General features: G+C 40.0%; 1 protein-coding gene across 1 annotated transcript in view; it reads left to right on the top strand.

Annotated features, from left to right (window-relative positions):
- The first annotated feature begins 666 nt into the window (after positions 1-666).
- LOC111141726 (SLX4 interacting protein) overlaps positions 667-26,389 on the top strand; it is a 198,104-nt gene continuing 172,381 nt past the window's right edge. Inside the window, 2 exon segments of the mRNA XM_022494515.1 lie at positions 667-874; positions 21,008-21,063. Coding sequence (XP_022350223.1) covers positions 21,037-21,063 — 27 coding nt within the window. The 5' untranslated portion in view covers positions 667-874; positions 21,008-21,036.

Consider the following 26,389-nt stretch of genomic DNA (forward strand, 5'->3'; position numbering starts at 1 on the left):
AACCAGAAAAGGAATAGCTCATCACCACGTCCCTGGAGCGGGTTGGAAAGTGGACATGCGCAAATGAGAGCTGGTCGCTTTCACAGAGCTTTTGCCCATAGCCTTTCCTATGGGGGTTTTTGAGGAGGTCAGGAGTCCTCCAACTCTTTCGTTTCACAAAGTAGATAATTTTGGCAGTGTCTACCCATCCTGCTTCTTAGTTCCGGGACAAAACTTTTGTTTTTCTGTAGCATTCAAAAGAATTACGGAGGAAAATATGTGTATTTCTATTTTAAAGCTTATCCGGCATTATGAAAGCCACCTTTGCTTTCTGACCTTCTTTATAACCTGATTGTTGTGCTTGTAATTTTCCGGTATCAAGGTGCTCTGAACCACAGAAACGTTAGGTTTTATTTTTCTTTTCTCTCGATCATCTCCGCCGTGTAGCACTATGGGTAACCGTGATTTGTTACCTGCCAATCATATTCACGGCGCTCCTAGTCTCTGAATAGCCGGCCTTGGAGGCCATTTTTATTTTGGGCTCTCTTTGAAAAATGGGCGGAGGCCATTTTTCTTTGGGGTAGATTCCTCGCTCTCTCCTGTCCCCTCAGTGTTTCGCCGCCATCTTAAGTCCTGGTTTTGGCCTCAGCAGAGGGTGAGGCCGCTCAGATCATCTTGTGTTTGGGCGGCGGCGGCGGCGTTTTTCCCAACGCGCGGGGAAACTCTGGGAAAGGGGAAGTAAGGCCGAAGCTTGAATCCCCAAAGCAGCTGAAGGTGGGCTTGAGAGCCCGCTCCCTGTTTAGTCTGTTTCCTCAGCCAAGTACTCCTCCACCAGTGACCCTGGGCACTAACAAAACTAATAAAATCCCGAATCCAAACCCTACCACCGTCATAGGTAAGAACGTGGAACTCCTGACAACCCAAGTGTTCCTTCACTTGAACTATTTGCCCATCTCCTCCTCCTCCCACTCCCCGAGGTTTCTTTATTTTGATTTTTTAGCTTTTTCTGAATTCTTTTCCCTGTGCTTTCAACTTTTTTCATTGTTTTCAAAGTGCTAAAGAGTTGTTAACCTAACGGTGCAGGAAACCTAGGCATAAAAGGGGAAAGTTTTGGTCTGGAGAATTTTTTTTTTTGTGGGGAGGAAATGGAGTAAACTGAATGGGCCAGGTGTTTGTATCAAACTGTGGCTGTCCACAACTATTTATAGAAAAACAGTCTCTTCTCAGACATTTCTAGGTTACGACATAGGTATGGGTTGTGTTTGTATATACTGCCCGTTTACTCATTCATTGCGTTTATTGAGATTCTGCAGTAAACCAAACCAAACCAAAACAAAACTTTGTTTCTTGGAGTTTGCATTCTATCTGATCTCAAAAGCTACTAGGCTGGGGCAGGTGATATTCTGTGGTGGTTAGCACTGTTGGAATATGACGAGTTATCCCCCTGCTTCTTCCTCGATCTCCTCACCTTCCTTCCCCCCCTCCCCCCCGCACTAGGGAGAAATTGTATTGACACTTACTTCTTGGATCCTAGATGCCACCGTAGTTGTAGGCCAGGTGGCTAATTTTATGATCAATATTCAAGTTACTTAGAGTCTTGCTCAGAGTGTGGCCTATTGACAGCATCACCTGGGAGTTTCTTAGAGACTTTAGTCTCAGATCCCATCTTAAGATTCAGTCAATCAGAATTTTCCTGGGGAGTGTACCTTAAAATTCATGGAGCATTAATTCAGGACATGAACTCAGGATATAGAATGCCTCTTTTCAACCTGTGTTTCTTGAACAGTTCACAGTATATTGGTTTATTCCATGTTTTCCATGCAGTAGACATATGACATGTTTTCCTGGCCTTTTTTTTTTTTACATTTGTTTGTGTTTATTTATTTATTTTTCTAGAGAGAGGGGTAGGGAGGGGAAGAAGGAGAGAGGGAGCCCCAAGTCAGTCTCCACTGCTATGCATGGAGACTGACTTGGGGTCTTGAACTCTGGAGCCTGAAATTATGACCTGAGCCGAAACCAAGAGTCTGACACTTAACTGATTGAGCCACCTGGCCGCCCCTTTCTTGTGTTTTTTACCCATCATCTTGAGGTCTAGATAACAATTTAGTCTTCTAAAACATTGAGAATTTATCAGTCTGGTATATTATTATGTAACTGTTGTCATGGCAACACCTGTGTGCATATTTTACTTTTAATTAATTAATTTATTTTTTTTAAAGATTTTATTTATTTATTTGTCAGAGAGAGAGAGAGTGAGCACAAGCAGATAGAGTGGCAGGCAGAGGCAGAGGGAGAAGCAGGCTCCCTGCTGAGCAAGGAGCCCGATGTGGGACTCGATCCCAGGACGCTGGGATCATGACCTGAGCTGAAGGCAGCGGCTTAACCCACTGAGCCACCCAGGCGTCCCTTACTTTTAATTTATTACAAGTTGAATTCAAAAGCCTGCACGTGTTCAACAATTCAATATTGACTTGGAAAACCTTGGGCCATGCTTTACCGAAGTTTTTTGTGGCATCTTGCTCTTTCGCCTTCCTCTAATGAGAAATGTAATAATTTAAAAAACGATTCCAGGCCAGTATCTGCAGTTTTAGACCCTGTGGTTGGAATTTACGAACAAGTAAGGTCTTTGAGAGAACAGCAAATTACGTTTATGTTTTTCACATGCTGTTTAGATTTTTTTAAAATCCCAGATGGATTTACTTAAAATTACTTAAAAAATCAACTAATTAAATAAATAAATTAATAAAATCTTTTTTTTTTTTTAAACGCTTCCCAGCTTCCCAGGAACCAATCAACTTGCCATTTATTTGTTCTATGTGCTCAGTAAGTTGTCCAGCTTTTCTGTGTTGCCTCTTTTCCACTTATTAATTTGGAAAAGAATGAAGGTTGTGTAGTCTTTTAATTTATCCTTACGTGAGTTTTTCAAAATGCAGCAAATGCTTAAGTGTTGGATAAATATAATATGTACTGCTTTTGACTGTTACGTATTGAATCTTGTGTTGTGTATGCCAGTAGAGTAGAGTGGGTAAAGGAATGAACTTCAGAGCCTTATGCCTTGGGTTCAAAGCCTAACTCCTCCACATACTAGCTGTGTGACCTTGAACAGATTACTTAACTGCTTCAATCTCCTAAAATAGGGTTGATATGAGGGTTAGATAAGTTAATAATAGAAGATTGCTTAAAACAATACCTGGCGGGTTATTACAGCTCTGTACGTATTCATCGTTTTTTGTTATTATAATTAAATCTTCGGGTTCTTAAAGTTTTGTTCATTCATGAAAATCACTAAGGGAAAAGGTATTACAGATCCATGACTTTAGGACACGTACCCGTTGGTATTACAGTTCCATGACTTTAGGACATGTACCCGTTGGGAAGAGAGGGTTGGTCTAAATGTACTAGGAAGACAAATTTATTTTTATTATTTTTTTTAAAAGATTTTTTATTTTATTTATATTTATTTATTTATTTGACAGAGACACAGCGAGAGAGGGAACACAAGCAGGGGGAGTGGAGAGGGAGAAGCAGGCTTCCTGCCAGCAGGCAGGCAGTCTGATGTGGGGCTCCATCCTAGGACCTTGGGATCATGACCCCAGCGAAAGGCAGATGCTTAACAACTGAGCCAACCAGGTGCCCCACATAGTTTTTTTTAAAATGGTATTTTTCTTTTTAAACAGCCTTATTGAGGATTATAGGCATATCTTGCTTCATTGTGCTTTGCAGATACTGTCTTTTTTTACATATTGAAGGTTCAGGGCAACCCTGCACTGAACAAGTCTTTCATTGCCATTTTTCTAACAGCATTTGCTTGCTTCATGTCTCTGTGTCACATTTTGGGTAATTCTTGGGATATTTCATACTTTCTCATTATATTTGTTATAGTGCTCTGTGATCAGTGATTTCAGCTTGCTGAAAGCTCAGGTGATGGTTAACACTTTTTAGTAATAAGGTATTTTTAAATTAAGGTATATACATAGTTTTTTTCGACATAATGCTGGGCCACATTTAATAGATAATAGTATAATTTAACATCACTTTTTTTTAAGGAATATAAAACCTTATTGATCACTGATTACCGGTATTTACAATAAAGTAAACAATATACAGTTGGATAACATTCTGACTACAAAGTTACTGTTTTTCCTGTTTTCTACTGAACCGGTAACTCAAATACTGAGAAGACTGAGACTACATGTCAGGAATAAGTTGGGGTAGGGACACCTGGACGCCTCCATTGGTTAACGTCTGTCTTCGGCTCAGGTCATGACTCTGCAGTCCTCAGATCAGGCCACATCAGGCTCCTTGCCCAGCAGAGGAGTCTGTTTCTCCCTCTCCCCCTGCCTCTTCGCGGGCTGTGTTCTCTCTTTCAAGCAAATTAAAAAAAAAAAAAAAAGTAAGTTGGGATAAAGAAAAAACATACAGGTCAAGAATTCAGATTATAGAAGTCTGTCCACTCATTTAATCTAGCAGGTGCTAAATTGCCAGCATCTCTTCCCATCTGATCATGGTTAGATTTTCACGAACACAGCCTTAGATATTCCATGAGACATGAGCTTTTAGGCAGTACAGGTCTCTGATAGTCCGTGAGTTTGGGGTGTTGGACTCATGCTTTTGCAGATGTATGTTTGCAGTTGTTGTTAGTTTGCTGTTAGAAGCATCAGTAAATTTCAGGACTAATAGTTGTTAGCCTCATTTTGAATGAATATTTATGGTCATCACCTACCGTCGGGTATTGCTTACGGACTGGTCACAGGGATTTCAACTTTGTGAAAAGGAATGGTTCACTAGAAAGAACCTTTAAATGTTCATTTAAGTTTTGCTTACCTAATTAAAACACACCAGGACTTGTCTAGTTTTTGTTGTTTGGGTGGGGAGGTCATTGGGTGGTGATAAAATTTTCTTTCCAGGGATCTTGCAAATAAATTTGCATTTATATGACTATAGATATGGATATGGATTCTGATACAGCTTCTTATAAATTGTCCAATTTAAATTGTCTACATAATATTTAAATTGTCCAATTAATTACAAAACTTGAAAGATTAGGGCTTCAGGAAAAATTTCAATTTAATTTTAAGTGATTTATTTCTTTAAATTTTTTTTTTTTTACTTTTAAAGATTTTTTAAATTAGCACAGAGGGAGAGGGAGAAGCAGATCCCTGCTGATCAGGGAGTCTGCTGCTGTGCTCAGTCCCAGGACCCTGGGATCATGACCAGAGCCTAAGCAGACACTTAACTGAGCCACCCAGGCATCCCTTAAGTGATTTATTTCTTGTTACCGAAAATGGTAGCATCCCAGAAACATGGGTTTATCCACAGTTATAAAATGTTTCCCATTCACTGCACATTGGTCCAGTACTTTGTCCACCACAAATTCTTCAGGCTCTGCCTCTTCTACTTTTTTACTTTTTCCGCTCTGTTTCTTTCCCCTTTTTTGCAATGTAGTTTTTATTGGAGGCCATTTTCTTATTGCAGACTTGCGTAGCTATTATTCACCACCTCCGAGATGCTCCAGGTCCCTGGTCTTAAACATCACTTTAATAGGCACTTGAGAACCAAAACATTCATGTGATTCACTTCCTTGTGATAATCCCTTTATTGTGGTGGTGTGGCGTTGAACCAGGAGTATCACCATGGTATGTCTGGAATTGTCCTACAGTGAAGTGCACATATTTAAGGTGTATAGTTTGATGTGCTTGACATGGATATACTGGTAAAACCATCACCACAGTCAAGGTATATTCCCCAGAATGAACATACCCGTATTTCCCAAATTTCCTTCTGCTGTTTTATAATCCCTCTGGCCACTCTCTCCCAGGCAACCACTCCTTTGCTCTCTGTCATGATGTATATCACTATAGGTAAGTTTGCATTTCCTAGCTTATCTAAAGGAATGCTGTTTTTTTTTTTTTTTTTAAAGATTTTATTTATTTATTTGTCAAAGAGAGAGAGCAAGAGTGAGCACAGGCAGATAGAGTGGCAGGCAGAGGGAGAAGCAGGCTCCCTGCCGAGCAAGGAGCCCGATGTGGGACTCGATCCCAGGACGCCGGGATCATGACCTGAGCCGAAGGCAGCCGCTTAACCAACTGAGCCACCCAGGTGTCCCAGGAATGCTGTTTTTGGTGGGAGTCCTGAGAGTGTGGTTTCTTTTCATGATTGAGCATGTTCTTTGTTTCCAGTATCAGTAGTCATTTTTTTAAAAAGATTTTATTTATTTATTTGACAGAGAGGGATCACAAGTAGGCAGAGAGGCAGGCAGAGAGAGAAGAGGAAGCAGGCTCCCCGAGGAGCAGAGACCCTGATGTGGGACTCAATCCCAGGACCATGACCTGAGCTGAAGGCAGAGGCTTAATCCCCTGAGCCACGCAGGCGCCCCAGTAGTCATTTTTTTTCTTTAATCACTAGGTATTATTTTCTTGCTAGAGGTTCTGTAATTTGTTTATACATTCACCAGTAGAAGGACTTTGAGGTGGATCTTATTTTCATAGTACTCCTTTTCACTTTGCTTTGTTTTCCAGCTTATTTGAATTGGGGGGAAAAAAAAGGCCAATTATTTGGTATCCATACCTTCTGTGTGCACTGAAACCGGGAGGTGGCAATGGTAAAATGAGTATGTCGTGGGATTTTTTTTTTTTTTTTTTTTTTTTTTTACCTTTGCCTTTGTTAGTTTATGGATTAATGTTTTTTGAGTGAATCATGTTACGGCTTTTTAAAAATGCAAAATGTGGGGTGCCTGGGTGGCTCAGTGGGTTAATAAGCCTCTGCCTTTGGCTCAGGTCATGATCTCAGGGTCCTGGGATCTAGTCCCATATTGGGCTGTCTGCTCAGCAGGGAGCCTGCTCCCCCACCCCCCAACCCCACTTGCCTCTCTGCCTACTTGTGATCTCTGTCAAATAAATAAATAAAATCTTTGGAAAAAAATGCAAAATGCATGCATTGACTCTTAAGTGGGCTGGAGCTCTTGATATGTACATGCCTGGTCATTGTAAGCTGTGTTGAATCTATAAAGCCTACTGTTTGTATATTACTTTCTGGAGATTGAAAACAATAATGGATGTACACTAAGAAACCTACCCATCAGGCAACAGAGTAGAGAATCTAAATGGAGAGTACTGCTCATTTAATATTGGTGTAGGTACATTTCTAAAGTCTTGGCTTCTGTTATAAAGAAGCAGTGCCTCCTGGTTATCATGGCATTGACGTTTTGTGCTTGAATATATTAGAGCTGGTAACTAAAATTGGATTTGACTTCTGTTATAGGATAATATATAGAATACTGCTGTTAGAATATCTTGGATATTTAAGTGTCACTCTGTTGATTCTCTAGTTAGAAAAGTTTGGATTTTGGTTTTGCAATTAAAAAATTATTTTTAAATTTATGTATGGTAAAATTCATTGTTTTTGTTATACACTTTCATGAATTTTGACCAGCGCACTGAGTTTTGTAAGCACGGTGTCAGTCAGAATGCAAGACAAGTTCATTATCTCCCCACCTCTCCCCCACTCCCTGCCAAAATTTCCTTCTGCTGCTCCCTTAGTAATAACTCTCTCCCATCCCCAGATTAGCAACCAAAGATCTGCAGTCCATCTCTATAGTTTTCATGTTGAAAGGATTAGATTTCAATACAGTTATGTTAATGATTATCAAAGGTATTTTGTACTGTGAAGGTGTCTGGAAGACCATTATCAGAGTGGGGCTTTGGGCTTGCAGTTAAGAAGTGAGTTGATTAGGTGCTCTTTGTGCCTGCGGTGTTTGTAATGATTATGGTTAACGTAGACGAGGGAACCGATGTAGGAAAAGATGTTAGAGTTCAAAGCCAACGGCCAAGGAAGAATTCTTGAGACATCTTCGGTGCAAAAAGGTGACTTTATTACAGCGTGGGAACAGGACCTGTGGGCAGAAAGAGCTGCACTTGGGTCATAAGAAGTGGCTCATTATATACTTTCAAGTTGGGAGGGGGTTAGGGATGGTGTAAGCATCTCTGGTATTTGGAGGCAAGGTTTTCAGAATCCTAAGGGGGCTAGCTGCTGTTAGGAAAAGGTCATTTATTACTGTTTAGTAAAAACTCAGTCATGAGACCTTTCAGATCTGTATAGGCGGGTCATATGCTTGGAGGATGACTGCCAACAGGTATCTTGGGGGTAGAGATAAAGTTTCCAAAGGAATTTTTATACGTTAAAGGAGACTTACAGGATCCTGGGGTTTGGGCTAAGATTGCCAAAGTGGCAACATTGAGGCAGTTGAATCTCTAGAGGAATGTCACTTTGCCTGTTTCAAGGATTTGTCAATGGCTGTAAGTATAAGGAAACTTAATAATTGTTCTTCTGCCTTTGTTTCCCACATCACCACCACTGATGTCTCAGAAACTCTGCCAAGAATTACCTGTCAGGTCTTATCTAGTTCTCACAGGACCTCTAGATAGACACTCATTATTATCCCACTTCACAGATAAGAAAACAGGAGACTTAGAGGAATTGAATAACTTGTCTGAGAGCACTTGAAGAGGCAGAATTTGAACACACGTCTGTTTTATTAGGACCTAAAGACTGTACCTGCCCCCAAAAGCAGGTGCCTGTATCTGTTTCTGACAAAGAATTAAATAAAAATTAGACCCTGTCTACTAGTGAAGCATCCCATGCCAGGATCAGTGAGGAGTTTTTGTGCACACAGCAGGAAGTGAGGGGCCCAGATCTTGGGCCAACTGGCTGGATAAAGGGTGTAGAGTGACTGAAAGGTAGTACCGTTTCATAGAATTATTTTTGGTAGAGGATTTCTGTATTTGACCTACATTTAAAGACGAAAGAAAGTCCTGATGTTTTTGTCAGTTGCATCACTTCCACTGTTGGAGCTTCCCTGTTTGTTTTTTGCCTTGTTTTGTTTTCCTTTTTGAGAAGCTGATTTTGGCATTCAAAATCATCATAGGAATAATAGGAAAAGCTGATTCTTCCTTACAATTACATTGCTGTCTTAAGCTTTATCTAAGTTGTCAACAGCAAGATCTTTGTTCATTTGTTAGTTTTCCTTGGTATTTTTGTTAAAGTTTGTGGTTACTTCCTTGATACTGATTTTTGGGTTTTGTGGGGTATTTTTGGTGATAAAATTAGATTGGGACAGGGAATGAAATGATTTCTCATTCTTTGAATTATGGTTGTTCCTTTAGGAGTCCTAGGGTCTTTGTTTTCTGTTTCTGCTCCCATAGTTAGCAAACATTTTTTTAAGATGAAAAAGGGAAGTATAGTAACTTTCTTGATAAAATTTGAAATCCAGAGATTAGAAACCTAAAGTTAATTTCTAGCCTCCTTAATCTGGGGTAGTTGCTTTGCCTTATGACACAGTCCAGCAAATCTAAAAGGAAGACAAATGTGAACTTCAGAATGCCTTGGATTTTCCCACAGAATAATCTAGAAGGTCACTGACTTTCTTTATTAGCATTTATCTCTGCTCTGTATTTAAATGACAGGACAATCATGTGATAATGTTTAATCTACTTCCATTCCCTCCCCAAATTAATTTTCTTAAAGATCTTAGGATCTTTCTGTCTCTATAAAAGACATTAATGCGCACATATTTTTGGTGGGGTCATACTCTATCAAAGTCTCCTCTTTGTGGAAAGAATGACTGTTTTCAGGCCAGAGAAAGTGGGCTCAAGAATGCAGAATAAAGGACGAGATGTAATTTATAAGATTTATAATATACTTTAACTTCTCAGGATACTTATGTAAATTGTATATTTCAGATATTTGGAAAATTGATCTTTTTGGAGATTGTCCTGAACTTTTTAAAATCAGGCAATAAACTGAAAAATTCTGCTGAACTTAAACTTCAGTTGGAAGCTCTGATAGCAAGACTTATTTTTTTCCCCCACAGATTTTATTTATTTATTTGAGAGAGAGAGAACAAAGTGGGGGGTGGGAAGGGAGAAGCAGGCTTTCCACTGAGCAGGGAGCCTGGCGCAGGGCTTCTATCCTAGGACCCTGGGATCATCACCTCTGAGCCAAAGGCAGATGCTTAACCAACTTAGCCATCCGGGTGCCCCTGATAGCAATACTTAACATTATGCTCTAAACCCCGGGGCACTGAGCTTGTTGCTCTGTCTTGAAAGCAACTTTAGGCCTAGGGAAGTAGTTTTTTAAGATGCGTACTTTTGTGTGTGTGTGTGTGTGTGTGTGTGTGTGTGTGTGTGTGTGAATGTTTATGATGACCAGTAAAGCAAGTCTAGAAAAATCTCAGGATGTTACCAGATTTAAAATTGAATGAATACAGAGGCTAAAAATACCTTTTCCATTCAAATGAATATTAGAATATCCGTATTTTAAAAACAAAATTACACAGTGAAAAACTCACATTTATGGCCTACACTTCAACAATACCTCTGATCTGTTGCCCATTATTTTTAAGAGGAAACACTTTGATCTTTTGTTTACAAGTTTATGTGTATTACAATTCTTTCAACTTAGGCTGCATGATACATTCAACTTAAGTGTTATTTATGTATTGAAATATGTCCAGAGTGCTTTGACCTCTTTTTAAGAGAGCTTAGTGTGGAATTTGAGATTTGGGGACAGTAAGAATTTATTAGATAAACAGGTGTAAATCTAAAAAAAAAAAAAAAAAGTCTAGCCCCTTATTTAGAACCATCAACAGGCTCAAGTTAGCAAACTTTTTTTTTTTTTAAGATTTTATTTATTTATTTGACACAGAGAGAGTACAAGCAGAGGGAGTGACAGGGAGAGGAAGAAATGCAGACTCACTCGGAGCAGAGAGCATGACGTGGGGCTCAGTCCTAGGATGCTAGGATCATGACCTGAGCCGCAGGTAGATGCTTAACTGACTGAGCCACCCAGGCGTCCCCAAGTCAGCATACTTCTGATGCATACCTGTGCCATGCACCAGGTGTCAAAGAAGATGGACCTTGTCTTCAAGACACGTATAGTCAGAGGAGAGAGACTGAGGATGAGAGTTACTAATAATTTACTGAGCTAAGCATGAGAGCAGTGGCAGTGTGAGGTGCCCATGTGGCCCAGAGCAGAGTTATTCAGTCTAGAGCTTTATAGAGGCCTCCACAGAGCAGGTGGTATCTGAGTTGGGTTTCGGAAGATAGCTCCCCTCGGGAGGGAGAGGACATTCTCTAGGACTGTCTGTATGGGTGATAGCGGAGAGAGTGGGCGCTTCATGTTCAAGAACAGATGGTGGAGGTGGCTGTGTGGGGGCAGTGAGGCCGTGGAGTTGCCTGAGCGGTGAGATGGAGGTGTGGGTGGAGGGCCTGAGAAGTGTGGGAGATCCCAGTCAATAGTTCTGATTGGAGGACTCCTGCTCAGTTAGCTCTAGTGATGGCTTTGGGGATAGAGAAGTGCTCTGGTTGTGGGGACCTTCATGATAACTAGCTCTTTGGGGTCTGGGACTTTTGGCATCTCCATGTAATGATTTTTCCTTCTCCTGGAAGGCAGATGGGTCCGTCTTTGACTTTCATCTGTTTGGTCCCAGATGATGGGCTGTGTGCCTGAAGTAAGAGAAGAGAGCAGAGTGTGTGCTTTCCCCAGATTCCCTTGTAAATGGTCTCTCTGTATTTAGACTTCATGCTTCCCAGCCTTTAAGAAAGAATAGTGAGAGACATACTCTCACCTCCCCAAAGGAGGTAAGAGTTATGATTGGTTGTTGTGCAGTGGTTGTAAAGGCATAAATAATAGAAGGGATCAGGAAATTCTTCCACCTCCACTCCCCATCACCTTGCCCCACCTGTAGACTTGGCTGGGAGACAGGGGCATCTTGTTCTGGGTACCACCTTTGCCTATTTTTCTATTGGATTGTTTAATTTTGGAATGTCATCCTTTGCTGGTTCTATGTCTTATAAATTTCTTCTCCCAGTTTGTCAAAATCCCTCCCCCCATTTCTTTATTGTGGATTTTGATGAATAGAAGTCTTAATTTTTGTAAGCTTTTTATTTTGAAATAATTAGAGATTTATAGGAAGTTGGCAAAAAAGGGGGAAGGTCCTGTGTACCCTTCATTCAGTTCCTCCCCAGTAGTCATACCTTGCATGTTTATAGAGCAACAATTAAAGCCAGAGAATTGACATTGGTACAATATACAGAGTTTATTACATTTAAGCAGTCTTACACGTATTTATTTAGTTCTGTGCCATTTTATCACATGTGTTTATGTAACCATCACCAACCACAGTCAGGGTACAGACCTCCACTACCATAGGCTCCTCCCTACCACCTGTTTATGTAAAGCCACGTACCCCTCCCCCATTCTTAATCCATGGCAACCTTTAATCTGTTATTCACTTCTATTATTTTGTTATTTTAAGAATGTTAATAAATGGAATCGTACATTAAATAACCTTTTAAGATTGGCTTTTTTTTTTTCCATTCAGCATAATTCCTTCGAGATCCATCCAAGTTGTTACCTGTATCAACTGTTCATTCTTTTTTTTTTGCTGAGTAATACGCGATGGTATAGAGATACCGCTATCTGTTTAACCGTTTACCCCCTGAAGGACATCTGGGTTGTTTCCAGTTTGGGGCTATTATGAGTAAAGTTTGCTGTGAACATTTGTATAAAGATTTTTATGTGAGCCTAGGTTCTCATTTCTCTCAGATAAACTCCCAGGAGTGAAATTTTTGAGTCATATGGTAAGTGCATACTTAGTTTTATAATAAACCTGTCTCTCTTCCATTGTGGCTGTACCACTTTAATAGTCCCACAGGCAATGAGAAATACATTTTCCCCGCATCCTCATCAACATTTGGTGTTACCCCTGTTTTTTATTTGCCATTCTAGTAGGTATGTAGTGATATCTCATTGAAGTTTTATTCGCATTTCTCTGATGGCTCACAGTGTTGAGCATCTTTTCATGTGCTTATTTATCATCTGTATATCCTCTTTGGTGAGATGTCTTTTCATGTCTTTCACCCATTTTCTGACTGGATTGTATTTTTTTTTTTTTTTTAAATTGGTGAGTTTTGAGAGTTCTTTATATGTTCTAGTTCTAAGACTTTTGTTGGATATGTGAATTGCGGATATTTTCATCCAGTTTGTAGGGAAGTTTTAATTTTAATATGGTCAGATCTACCATTCTTTTTTTTTAACGGTTTGCATTTTTTGTATCCAGTTAAAAAACTCCTCCTTTACCCTGAGTTTTTGAAAACATTTTCTAAGAGGTTCTGGTTTTTTTTTTTTTTTACATTTTAGTTTTTAGTCCATCTGTAATCGATTTTTGTGTGTTGTGTGAAACAGTACTTCAGTTTCATCTTTTTCCAAATGGATAAACAGTTGTTCAGCCACAATTTATTGAATGAATAATCTCTTCATTTCCCACTGATCGGCAGTGCTGCTTCTGTCATCCATGCCCATAAGCGTGGAGGTTTGTTTTCTAGTCTGTGTGGTCTGTCCCTTTAGACTGTTTACCCCTTTGCCAGTACAGTATTTTATTTACTGTAGCACTGTAGTTTTGCTATGTCTGGTAAATATCTTTTGTTTTTCTTCTTTTCTCTTCTCCTTTACAAGTATTTTAGTCCTCTTTGCTCTCAGATTCCCTATTCAGGATTGTGCTTAGAATTGCATTAAGTTAGAAGAGCAATTTGAGGTGGTCTTCCACATTTCTTATTAAATTTATACCAAGGGACACCTGGGTGACTCGGTTAAGTGTCTGCCTTCATTCAGTTCAGGTCATGATCCCAGGGTCCTGGAATCGAATTTCGCATCAGGTCCCTTGCCTAGCGGGAGGCCTCCTTTCTCCCTCTGCCTGTTGCTTCCCCTGCTTATGCACTCTCTCTCTCTCATAAATAAATAAGTTAAATTAAAAAAAGGTAAACTTATTCTAAGATATTTTATACTTGTCAATGCTAGTTTAAAAGATATTTTAAAATTGACATTTTCTGCCTTTTTAAGAGATAATGCTTTTAATGGTTTGTCATGAAGCATGTTTGCTACATATTTTGCAGACAGTTTTTTATGATTAAGAAATTTCCTTTTTTTTTTTTTTTAGTTTGCTTGTTTGTTTGTTTGTTTATTTATTTATTTATAATATAGTAATCTCTACACCCATGTGGGGCTTGAACTCATGACCCTGAGATCAAGAGTTGCATGCTCTTTTAACTAAACCAGCCAGGAGCCCCTATGATTAAGAAATTTCTTTTCTCAGATTTCTAATGTTCTTTTTTTTCCCCCTACCTCTATTAAAATGACCATGTCTTTTTTTTTTTTTTTCCTACTTTAATTTTTTAGTACGGTGATTTTTCTAGTGTTAAACCAACCTTGCACTCTTCTGATAAACCTCACTTGATTCTGGTGTATTGTTTAAATGTTGTTATATTCAGATTGCTTCTTTTTGTTTAGGTTTTTCTTGCCTCTATGGTCACGTGTAGAATTGGCTGTGATTTTCTTTTCCTGTACTGCCCTCATCTGGTTTTGCTCTCAGGACTTCATATAATGAGTTGTTGAGGGGGGGCGGGCCGAGTTCCTTCTCTTTTCTGGAGGGATTTGTAAAGTGGTATTATTTGTTCTTTGAACTGCTGTTGTATTTTGGATCACAAAGATTTAGCAATAGATGGACTTGAGAATCCATCTGTGTAACATCCTTGTCCTACAGAGGCAGAAAGAATTAAATGCTGAGGCTCAAATCCAAAGGGCACAGTTCCATGACTCAGCCATTTCATCATTTCAGAAGCCCTAAAGTTAAGGTAACAGCCATTTTATTACCTTCACACTGAAGTCCATGCAAATCCATGTAAGAGAGGCTTGGAAAATACCCCATTAACCCATCAAACTTGGTCCCTTAGGTTTCTAGCCTTATCTAGTGAAGTTGCAGAACCTAGGGAGGAGAGGGAGCCTTGGAAGACAGGCACTCTGACAACTTAAGGAAAGCCTAGGAGAGCCAGCGGAACCCTCACTGGCTCCACCGTTGAGTAGCAGCTCGGAGGGCCCTTAATCTGTGTATTGCCCAGTGTGCTGATGGGGGATCACTTTCTTCTGAGTATCAAAGAAATATTTACCATGGGGTATTTTTTATGAAAGTTGTAAAGATTCAATATACTTTTTGGAAAATTTCCCTAAAAACAGCAAAAATAAAATGGTCGGGTGTGTTAAATGACCCAGCTCCTATTATCTAGAATATTTTTCTTTATCCAGCAGACATTTCTTGAGCACCCTCTAGTGTCAAGCAGTGCTCTGAGGGCTATTCACCTTTGAGAACTGGTTCCTACCAGGATGGATAAGAGGGCTTTTACTGTATTTGGGAATTAGCAGACCAGTTCACCATTTAGCTCATTTCTAGTGCTTGTCCCTAATGATGTAACGAAGCAAAAGGAATATGTCTTCCTTTTCTAAAATGACCAGCAGATTTGCAGGCTCAAGGTCTATACAGTTGACTGTCCAGATGTGTTTTTGGGCTTTATGTTGGTGGACTTTATTTTTTGTTTATGAAGATATGTGCCATGTCACCTAGCACAATGGTATATTAAAGTCATTCAGACCACGTTTCCTCTAGTGTAGACTTCCTTCCTCTTCCATTAGCAGGAGAAAACCACCACTCATGTAGCTCTATTTAAAATCTTACTCTGTTGGGAACTTGTGGCTTCGTGGTGGGAATCAAGGAGGGGGTTGTTGAGGGGGGGAGGGTACACATACCTTGACAGTCCAGTTAACAATCGACCTTGGCAGTTCTGCAGTGGACAGATGGTCTTAGTTTGCTCTCAGCTGAGTTAACAAGACACTTTTCTCGCCCTTGACTCTCAGCTGTGAGACCCTGGCCTGATCTGACAAGTATACTCTCTAGGGGAATAGATGACAGGACTGAGAGTAGATAGTTTGTGAGGTCTCTCTTAGTCCTAAAATTGTGACTTTTTGAACCTCCAAACATTGTGGAAAAAAATGAAAAGATTACATACATTGAGAGGCAGAATGCCACATGATATTAAAAAATGGATTAAAAATAAGCAAAATGTAAAAATATCAAATAGATGAAGGGAATTAAGAGAAAATACATAAGCAAAATGTACAAAATAGTTCTCTTTCCCCATGTGGCCTATTTTTACATTAGTGGGCCATATTATATAAAAATATATACTATTTGGTCCTAGATTCCTACAGATCATATCTTTGAGATTGGGCTTTGATGCTACTTTTTGAAGAATCCAGTCCTTAAAAAAATGTAGCTACTCTTGCTTTACTGATAAAAGTAAAAAGGAAAAAAAAATGAGTGCTTTAAGAGTGAATATTGGAACCTTATTGTGAGTTGAAAAATGTAACCTTCACTGTAATATGGCCCATAATCTAATGGCAGATACGGTTTGAAAGCCTTGCTGCAGCCTCCCCTGTGGTCCACCTGTCCTTCAGGAAGGGAAGGACATGTGGGAAAATGAGTGTACAATTAAAAAATAATTTGATCACATGCTTCAGCTTGGTTGGGTACTTGCTGACAAAACTCTCTCCCCCTTTTCTATGTCACCTGGAGCACTTAAGCACCCTCCAATGAGGGATCCCCTAAATTCTTGGCAGAAGTTATTCAAACCTAATTTAGTATATTTAAGGGGATCAATTTTGTGTTTATCAGGCTCAGATAGCGTAAACATCTAAAGTTTTCAGTATTGTTTATAAGTATTGTTTTCAAACACATGTTCCTTATTCTCTAGGAACTTATTTTTTCCATTTACACCTATTTCTAAATGGGGTTACTTGGTGAATGTCCTCCAGAATTTTTCTAAATCATATGCACTGCATCATTCAGAGAATAGAAATGACTAATTAGAGTGATTTGGGGTTTGAATAAAGATGTTTTTGTCCATTAAAAAAAAAGAATCAGCGGTGCCTGGGTGGCTCAGTTGGTTAAGTGTCTGACTTTGGCTTGGGTCATGATCCTGGGGTTGTGAGATCAAGCTCCGGGTTGTGAGATCAAGCTCCGGGTTGATCTGGGGTTGTGGGGCGCCGCACTCAGCAGGGAGTCTGCTTCTCCCTGTGCCCCTCCCTCCCACTTGTGCTTTCTCTGTCTCTCTCTCAAATAAATAAAATTAAAAAAAAAAAGTAGAATCAAAGGTTATCACGTTTTGAAAAAAAAAATCATCCGATTTTAAATCATCACCATTGCCTAAGTAGTTAATACTTATCAAGGGCCTGGTGTTTACAAAGGTTGTGTTGGGGGTTTTTATATATCATTGTATTTAATCCTTTGGATAATTTTGAATTAGGTATTACTATCGTTTTTTAAATTAGTAATCTGGGACACAGAAATAAGTGCTTTTCTTGTAATGAAACTAAGCACGCTCCAACTGTACTGTCTGTTGTGGTAGCCACTGACCGTGGGTGTCAAACACTTGACATGTGGCCAATCCAAATTAAGATGTGCTGGAAACAGAAAATTACACCCGATATACTTGCTTTCAAAGACTATGGTAAAACACTAAGAATGTAAATATTTTTATAGTGATTACATGCTGAAATGATAATGCGGTGGATTTATTAGGTTAAATAAGAATATTTATTATGGAAATTATTTTATCGAATAAAATTAAATATTAAAATTATTAAAATTAATTTCCTCCATTTCTGTTTACATTTTTGTTAACTGCAACTGCTAGAAAGTTGAAAAGTACATCTGCGGCTTGCATTCTGTTTTTCTTTTGTACAGTGGTACTCAAACATCTGTGCACACAGTTGAAACGGGCAAATAGTTCCATGTACAAGGCTTGTGACTTGTGGCATCCTTTTCACCTCATTCCTTCCTCCAGGGCAGCTGTCTTCATCTTGCTCTTCATGTTGGCGCCAAGTTTAGCACTTAACAATTGGGTCCATATCACTAAATTACTTGCTGCATTTCTGCTTTATTATTACTATTGCTGTGGCGGTTGTTATTGTTTTATATTGATTGTAGGCTTTGCTTCTGAAACATCCCCTTAGCATTCAAGGGCGCTCTCGCTCAGTTTAACCCCTGTACCCCTGCCATGCAGGTTGCACAGACACACATATGCTCCATCCTCGTAATATTGCTGTAAACATGACATTGCTTAGGTCAAGATTTAGGGTTTATTGTCATGACTACACATGCTTGCTGTGACTGAGCTATGTATGAAGTACTCTTCTTATTTTCTGCACAATTTTTGTTTATCCTGGGATCAGTAATTGCCTTGTTATTATTCGGTTGCCTAGCTTTCCATGTTCCTGTCCTAATTCAATCTCAGATTCTCTACCAGTTGTCTAAAGTCAACTTTGTGTGCTCGCAGATACTTTTGGAGACGCATCTCTTGGAGACTCGGATACTGCTGTAGCCCGCACTCGTGGTTACCTCCTGGTCTGGCCCATGATCTCATGCAGGGAGGGATCTGCTTTCACCAGATCCTAGGATTTCCTCTGCCTTTTGCCCATCTTGGCCTTCCTGTTTCCTTTATCTTCCTCTTTCTTGGTTAATTTCCTCATTTTGGTGAAGTACATCTTTAGTTAAGCTTCCTGAGAAAGGATGCATGGGATTTAAATTTTTTAAGACCTTGCATGTCTAAAATGTCCCCTCCCCTTCATGTTTAAATGTAATTGGAGGTTGGAAACAATTTTCTTTAGAATTTTGAAGATACTTCTCTATTGTCTTTTAGTCTCTGGGATTGCTTTGAGCCATTTGGAGCCAAACATTCACTCACCACCCCTTCCACCTACCTCCCACCCTCTTTTTAAAGTTTTTTGTTTTTTTTTTAATCTCCAGTGCCTGATGTTTTACTGTGTTATATGCCCTAATATGAGAGGTTTCCATCCTAACTTTCATATATGAGCCCTTCTATGCTGGTCCTTTAATTTTTAATTTATTCTCTCTTATTTTTCATCTTTTTTATTTTCGCTGAAGTTTCTGAATGACTTAACTCCAGAACTTCTGTTGTTTTTTATTTCAGCTATCACTTTAATTTGTTGTTTTCTGAAAGTTTCTTATTTTTTGTTATTGTGTTTATTGCTTTATGGTTGCAATATCTCCTATCTCCCTGATAATAATGGTAGTTTCTTAAAAAATGTTTTCCTTCTCCCTGCACAGTTTCGGTTTTGGCCAAGTAGTTTCTTTGCTGTTTGTTTTATAGAGTTGCTGTTTGATAGAGTCTTTCCTTAGATGGCAGGTGATTCCTGGTTGTTCACTTGTATTTGAGAGTTGGGTATTAAAAAGATGGAAGGCAGTTCTCCATGCAGATGTGGGGCTTGTGCGTGTTTGCTTCCCTTTAGAGCCATCCATTGGGGCTGTTTCTTGGGGAATCTCTGATGTCAATACTTATAGATCCTACCTTTTGGGTTAGTCCCATCCCTGAATAGTTTTAGTCTCCTGTTTGGAGAGGCTAAGCAGGAGAGAGGGGTGTATTAGACAAGTTTCTCCAGAGACCCCGAACCAATGGAAGGTATATATAATTATTACAGGAATTGGCTCATGAAATTACAGAGATTGAGAAGTCCCATAATCCACTGTCTACCAGCTGGGGAACAAGGAAAGCCCGTGTGTAATTCATTCTCAGTCCAAAGACCTCCTTAGGTCTGAGGGCAGGAGAATATGGGTGTCCCAACTCAAACAAAGACTTCGAATTCACCCTTCCTGTACCTTTTGTTCCGTTTGGGCCCTCGATGGATTGCATGGTAACCACCTACACTGGGAGGGCCATCGGCCTTACTGAAATGCACCAATTCAAATGCTGATTTCTTCCAGAAACACCCTCACAGATATACCCAGAAGAAATGTTTTATTACTTTTCTGGGCATCCCTTAGCTCCGATAAGTCGACCCATAATATTAACCATCGTAAGGAACATGTGGGTTGGGGAAGACATCAATCAGTTTGTAAACGTTCCCTTAATTTTCTCTTTTTTCAGTAGGGTTTGCTGTACTTTATACTGTGCCCAGTGCTTTCCAGAACAGATCCTCTGTCTTAATCTCTCCAAAAAATAATTCCCCACATTTCTGCAAGAGTGAGAGAGAACAGTTGGTCTGGCTGAGCGTAATAAAAGGGAGTAGACTCGTGAATGACACAGGTTTGAATTGTGTGGGTCTACTTATACATGGATTTTTTTTCAATAAATACAATACCGTACTGGGCGCCTGCGCGGCTCAGTTAAGCGTCTGCCTTCAGCTCAGGTCATGATCCCAGGATTCTGGGATCAAGCCCTGTATTAGGCTCCTTGCTCAGAGGGAAGCCTGCTTCTCCCTCTCCCTCTGCCTGCCGCCCCCTGCCTGTGCTCTCTCTCTCTCTCTCTCAAATAAATAAAATCTTAAAAAAAACAAAACAAAACCCACAATATGGTACTATAAATGTATTAACTCTTATGATTTTTTGGTGGCAAAGGCAGAGGGAGAGTGAGAATCTTAGGCAGGCTCCATGCCCAGCGTGGAGCCCAAGGCACGGCTCAGTCTCACAACCCTGATGTCATGACCTGAGCCACAGCCAAGAGTCAGACACTTAACCAACTGAGCCACCCAGGTGCCCCAATGGTCTGCTCCCTTTAAATATCTGATAGAATTTATCTGAGCCTGTGCTTTCCTTTGTTGGTGGTTTTTCAGTTGCTAATTCAATATTTATATATATATTTCAATAATTTATATATATAAAAAGTAGGCTCCACTCCCGTGTAGCCCAACGTGGGGCTTGAACCCATGACCCGGAAATCAAGACCTGAGCTGAGATCAAGAGTCAGATGCTTTATTGACTGAGCCACCCAGGGCCCCCGATACAATTTTTTTTTTTTAAGATTTTATTTATTTATTTGACAGAGATCACAAGTAGGCAGAGAGGCAGACAGAGAGAGGGGGAAGTGGCTCCCCGCCGAACAGAGAGCCCAATGTGGGGCTCAATCCCAGGACCCCCGGACCATGACCTGAGCTGAAGGCAGAGGCTTTAACCCACTGAGCCACCCAGGTGCCCCCCGATATAATATATTTTTAAGACTAGTTTTAAGTAAGTATACATCTTGCAACTACTTACTGTTATTTGGTTATTCAGCCAAACTTTTTCCTATCTATTACCCAAATAGAGGTTTTGATATACCTACTTATAAACTTTTTTCTTCTATTAAAGGTCCGTAATTACTCTGGAATCAATAAGCCATGGAGTCAAAGAAATTTGCCGTTAAAGTAAGTAGTGCTTAATAGTCTTTAAAATGGTTAATCATTTTCTAATATAATTGAGTTCTGTGTTCACTGACAGTTGAAGTTCTGAACTTGCTTTCTACTCTTTAAATTAATATCTTTACTGAAAACTTCAAGTAAGTTATTGAAGATTTGTATATTAAGAGTTGAGGGCCGCCTGGGTGGCTCAGTGGGTTAAAGCCTCTGCCTTCGGCTCAGGTCATGATCTCAGGGTCCCGGGATCAAGCCCCACATCCGGCTCTCTGCTCAGCAGGGAGCCTGCTTCCCCCTCTCTCTCTTCCTGCCTCTCTGTGTACTTGTGATATCTCTCTCTCTCTCTCTGTGTCAAATAAATAAAATCTTAAAAAAAAAAAAGAGTTGAGGGGGAGAAAAAAATAGTTCATATGGTTATGGGGGTTTCTTGCTTCAAGTCTTCTGTAAAATGCTTTTAGGTCATAGCTTGGTCCTTAATGTTAAAAACTGTCATTCTTATATGTATGTCTGGGACATGATTTTTGATAATGACAAAGCAGGTAGAAATGAGGTAGGCAGTGAATGCTGCAGGTGGGTGAATGCCAGGAGAGAGGTCTCTTGCCTGGCTGCCCTCTTTTATTTTCTTGTTGTAAGTATCTCTCCTCTGTCCCTTGGTGGCTGGGGCTGAGACCTTCTCCATTGTGGGGAGATGGGAGAACTATGTGTGAAGGGTATGGGAAAGGAGAGGGGAAGAATTGATAAATAGTGACTATGAGGTGCCTAAGATGCCTTCACCTATGCTGGCTGCTGAGGACATTTTTTCTGTGCTAGTGTTATATTAAGTACATTCACAACACCAAAACAGACATATTACCATAGTTAACCAGATCAGATACTACTTAGTATTGTAGTTATATCTTATTTTTACCAAGTCCTGGCTTATTAGACTTATACCATATTAATAAATTTCATTGCTTATCCATGTGTTCTGTAGTGTATCTTTTTATGAGAGGTTATAAGTGGTGAAATTTCATCATTTGTCTTTCTAAAAAATGTATTTTTGTCTTAAATCTGGAAGGTTGGTTATAGAAATCTAGGTTGAGCATTATTTTTCCTTGGCATTTGGAAGATACTTTTCCATTGTTTTCTGGAATCTCTTACGGCATCTGAGAATCTGTAGTTACTGATTGATGTTTAAAACCACCTTTAAAATTTAGTAGCTTAAAACATAAGCCATTTTATTCTCTCTTGTAATTGTGTAAGTTGCCTGGGATCATTTGGGTCATTTCTCTCTCTTTTTTTTTTTTTTTAAAAGACTTTATTTATTTATTTATTTGACAGACAGAGATCACAAGTGGGCAGAGAGGCAGGCAGAGAGAGAGGGGGAAGCAGGCTCCCTGCTGAGCAGAGAGCCCGATGCGGGGCTCGATCCCAGGACCCTGAGATCATGACCTGAGCCGAAGGCAGAGGCTTTTACCCACTGAGCCACCCAGGCGCCCCTCATTTCTCTTTTTGATGCTGGTCGGGGCTGCAATTATCTGGGAGCCCAGTTCAGCGGGAACATCAAAGATGACATGCTTACATGGCTGTCACTTCACACTGGCCGTGGCTGGGGACCTTACCTGGGGCTGTTACTGTTGCCTGTCAGTTCTCATTCACATGGCTGATCTGTCTGGCTTGGGCGTCTCCTAGCATGGTGGCTAAGTTTGAGGGATGGTATCCCAGGACAAGAGTTGCTACAAGAAAGAAGATAACTTGCCAGTTCTTTGAAGGCTTGGGCTCAGAAGTCTCACTTGGCAATCATACTACATTCTGTTGGTCAGAGCACTCAAAGGTCCCAGCCCAGGGGAAGCTGCAGCTTTTGATGTAAGAAGCAGCATGTGCCCACAGGGAAGCAAAGATTGTGGGGGCGCATCTGTGGAGACTAGTAAGCACAGAAGTTTCTCTCCTGCCTCACTGTGATTTCTTTCTTGGTTATCTTGGTTATCGGCTTTTTTCCTTCTAGCTGCTCTTAAAATTTTGTTTTTGGCTTTGATGTTTTACAATTTGATTATGAAGCCTCAAGCCATAGACTTTATTTATCTGGCTTGGGATGCATGTGCATCTTTATTTGAAAGATACAAGTCTTTTTTATCAGTTTTGGAAAATCTCAGCCATGGTCTCTTCAGGTACCGTGCTTTATCGTCTCTGTTCTCTTTTTTTGGAACTCTTATACTGAGTTTTCTGGGTAGTCTCATGTAATAGTTTCTTCTGTGCTGTGAGGGTGATATTAGCCTGACCGAGACCGAGCCCCGACAGGCTGTGTGCAAAACTCTGCCAAAACTGGACAGTAGGCCCAGTAGGCCGAACAGTTCTGGTCAACCACAGATTTTGGACCCGAGGTGCCTCATGATGCTGGAGAGGAGTCTCTTGATTTCTAAGCCATACACACTGCTGGGGCAGATTTGGCTACCGTATTGCCCCATCTCACAGCCGGCCACACCAGCAAGGCCTGGAACTTAGCTCCTATATCATACCAGACAGGGGAGTTCCTCCAGCCGTGAGTATCAGATTAGCAGTTAGGGATCTAGACAGCGTTCTGATACATTATATGGAAGACTGTGTGCATCACATTGTTACTGTCTCTGTGCCTCTGATCACACAGGCAATGGGCCAGTGCTTCCCAAATCATGCACCTTAAAAAGCTCCGCAACCCAAACACTGGGACCCCATTCTGAATGTGTGACATCCTTCTTGCCAGATTGTCTGTGCTGGCCTAGGGTGTCATGGGCAGCGGGGGACCCGCATACCTGCTACCGATGCCAACGTCATGTGCCTTCTCCGACGAATGCTCCTCGAGTAGGCTTGCATGAGTGCTGCTTGGCCATTTGCCTTTTCTTGTTTCGTCCTGTGTCTCTGTGTTGCATTCAGAGTGCTGTTCATTACACATCTTCCAGTTCATTAACATCTTCTCATCTGGATTTAATTTGCTGTTTAATCTGTATTTAATCAACTCTTCAATGTATTTATTTTTCGTGACTATGTTTTTCAGCTGAGAATTTGTGTTTTTTTTTTTAATTCAAATTCTACCAGTCCTTTTTTTTATATGCTTATCCTATTTTTAAAATACATTTCCACATCCTTTTATCTTCTTCATAATTTTAAAGTAATTTGTTTCAGGGCACCTGGGTGGCTTAGTCATTAAGCATCTGCCTTCAGCTCAGATCATGATCCCAGGGTCCTGGGATCAAGCCCCACATCAGGTTCCTTATTCAGCAGGAAGCCTGATTCTCCCTCTCCCACTCCCCCTGCTTGTGTGCCCTCTCTCGCTGTCTGTTTCTGCCAAATAAATAAATAAAATCTTAATAATAATAATAAAGTAATTTGTTTCATAGTCTCTTGTAGACTGTTCTGTTATTTCTATTATTATATACTAAGTGTGGAATAAATTGGTGATTGAAATTGCTGGATTGTTCATGTGTGTAATTTTTAATTGTGTGCTCATTTTCAGTCACATCCTACACGTGCATTGTGTGCACATTCATGTGTGTGCATGTGCATGCACACATACACACACACACATTCTAGTGCAGTGGAGCAGTTTCAAGTTTATTTCTGCCGGAGCCACTGGCATTTCAGTGGTTTTGGACCAGGATTCACATTAATTTCATGGCTTGGGATTCCACCACCTTGTGGGTAGTACAACTTTGCAACCTACGAAAGAGTCCAGTGTAAGGTTGGTGTTTTTAGTGTTTTCTAGGATTTTCCTTGCTGTTTTCCCTTCCCTTCCCTCCTGCTAAAGCCCTGGATGGATGGCAAGCTTCCACGTCGCTTTCCTTGGATGGCAAGCAGTGATTTTTTTTCTTCTAGTTGGCATTTTCATGAAGGTCACAGTTTATCAAGAGAATGAAGGAAAAAGTTCTATGGAATAGTTCCTACTCTAAGAAATTATGGATAGCCTTACCTGTATGAAATACCATAGAGTATTACAGAGATATCTACAAATCCAGTGCTTATGTGTCAGGCATTGTACAACGAACGGAGGTTGAAGTTTCTTACAGCTCGGCTTAACTGGGATGAGTTCCTTCTGAACTCTCCTTTCTCTTCTACCCCTTTTGGGCATTAGGATCCTAGCTCTCCGCTATCCTTGCTCCCACATATGCTGTCTGCCAGGCTCATACCTTCCAACAGGGTGATTTTTTTTTCTCCCTTTTCCCCACTTTATTGAGATATAATTGACATACAATATTGTGTAAGGTCAAGGTGTACAATGCGGTGATTTGATAAACCTATGTGGTGAAATGTTTACCAGAGTAAGGTTAATACATCCTTTACTTAATGTAATTACCATTTTGTTGTTTCTATGGTGCAAACATTAAAGCTTGACTCTTGTAGCACCTTTCTAGGATACAGTACAGTATTGTTAACTGTAATCACCATGCTATATGTTAGGTCCCCAGAACTTACTCATAACTGGAAGTTTATACCCTTTGACCGACATCTTTCTATTTTCCCTACCCCTTAGCCTCTGGCAGCCACTATTCTATTCTGTTTCTGAGTTTGAAGTTTTCAGATTCCATATATTAGTGAGATCATACAGTATTTGTCTTTCTCTGACTTGTTTCACTTAGTATAATGCCCTCAAAGTCTATGCATTTGTCACAAACAGAGGATTTCCTTTTTTTTAATGGCTAAATAATACTCCATTGTGTATTTACACCACATTTTCTTTATTCATTTGTCCATCAATGGACACTTAGGTTGTTTCCCTGTCTTGCCTTTTGTGAGTAATGCTGCAATGAACATGGGGTGCACATACCTCTTTGAGATAGTGATTTCATTTTCTTTGGGTGTATACCCAGAAATGGAATGGTTAGATCGCATGGTAGTTCAGTGTTTCGTTTTTTGAGGAAGCTGCATACTGTTTTCCATAGTGTCTACCACCAGTTTACATTTCCACCAATCATGCACCAGCCAAGGTTCCCCTTTCCCCATGTCCTCACCCGCATTCGTTATCTCTGGTCTTTTTGATAGTAGCCATTCTAGCAGGGATAAGGCGATAATGGTTTTTGATTTGCATTTCCAGCAGAGCAATTATTAGTACTGTTAGGGGTTTGTTTAATTAGGAGTCTTTTCAAACAGAGAACCATCTTTTGCCTTTGATTTTTTTTTTCCTGTAGTGTACTTGTTTTCTATTTTATGGATTTTTAAAAAATTTTCTCCCTTATATTTTCTTTGAGCAAATTTGCTGTTCTCTGTCCAGTTTAAGGTGGGAGTTTAAATCATGGAATTTGAGCATTTCTTCTTTTCCAATATATACACTTAAAGCTATACATTTTTCTCTCCAAGTGTTTACTGCTTTAATTATATTCGTCTCGTT

The sequence above is a fragment of the Enhydra lutris genome, unplaced genomic scaffold, assembly GCF_002288905.1.
Source record: "Enhydra lutris kenyoni isolate GAN:26980312 unplaced genomic scaffold, ASM228890v2 scaffoldscaffold6, whole genome shotgun sequence".
NCBI classification, from domain to species: Eukaryota; Metazoa; Chordata; class Mammalia; order Carnivora; family Mustelidae; genus Enhydra; species Enhydra lutris.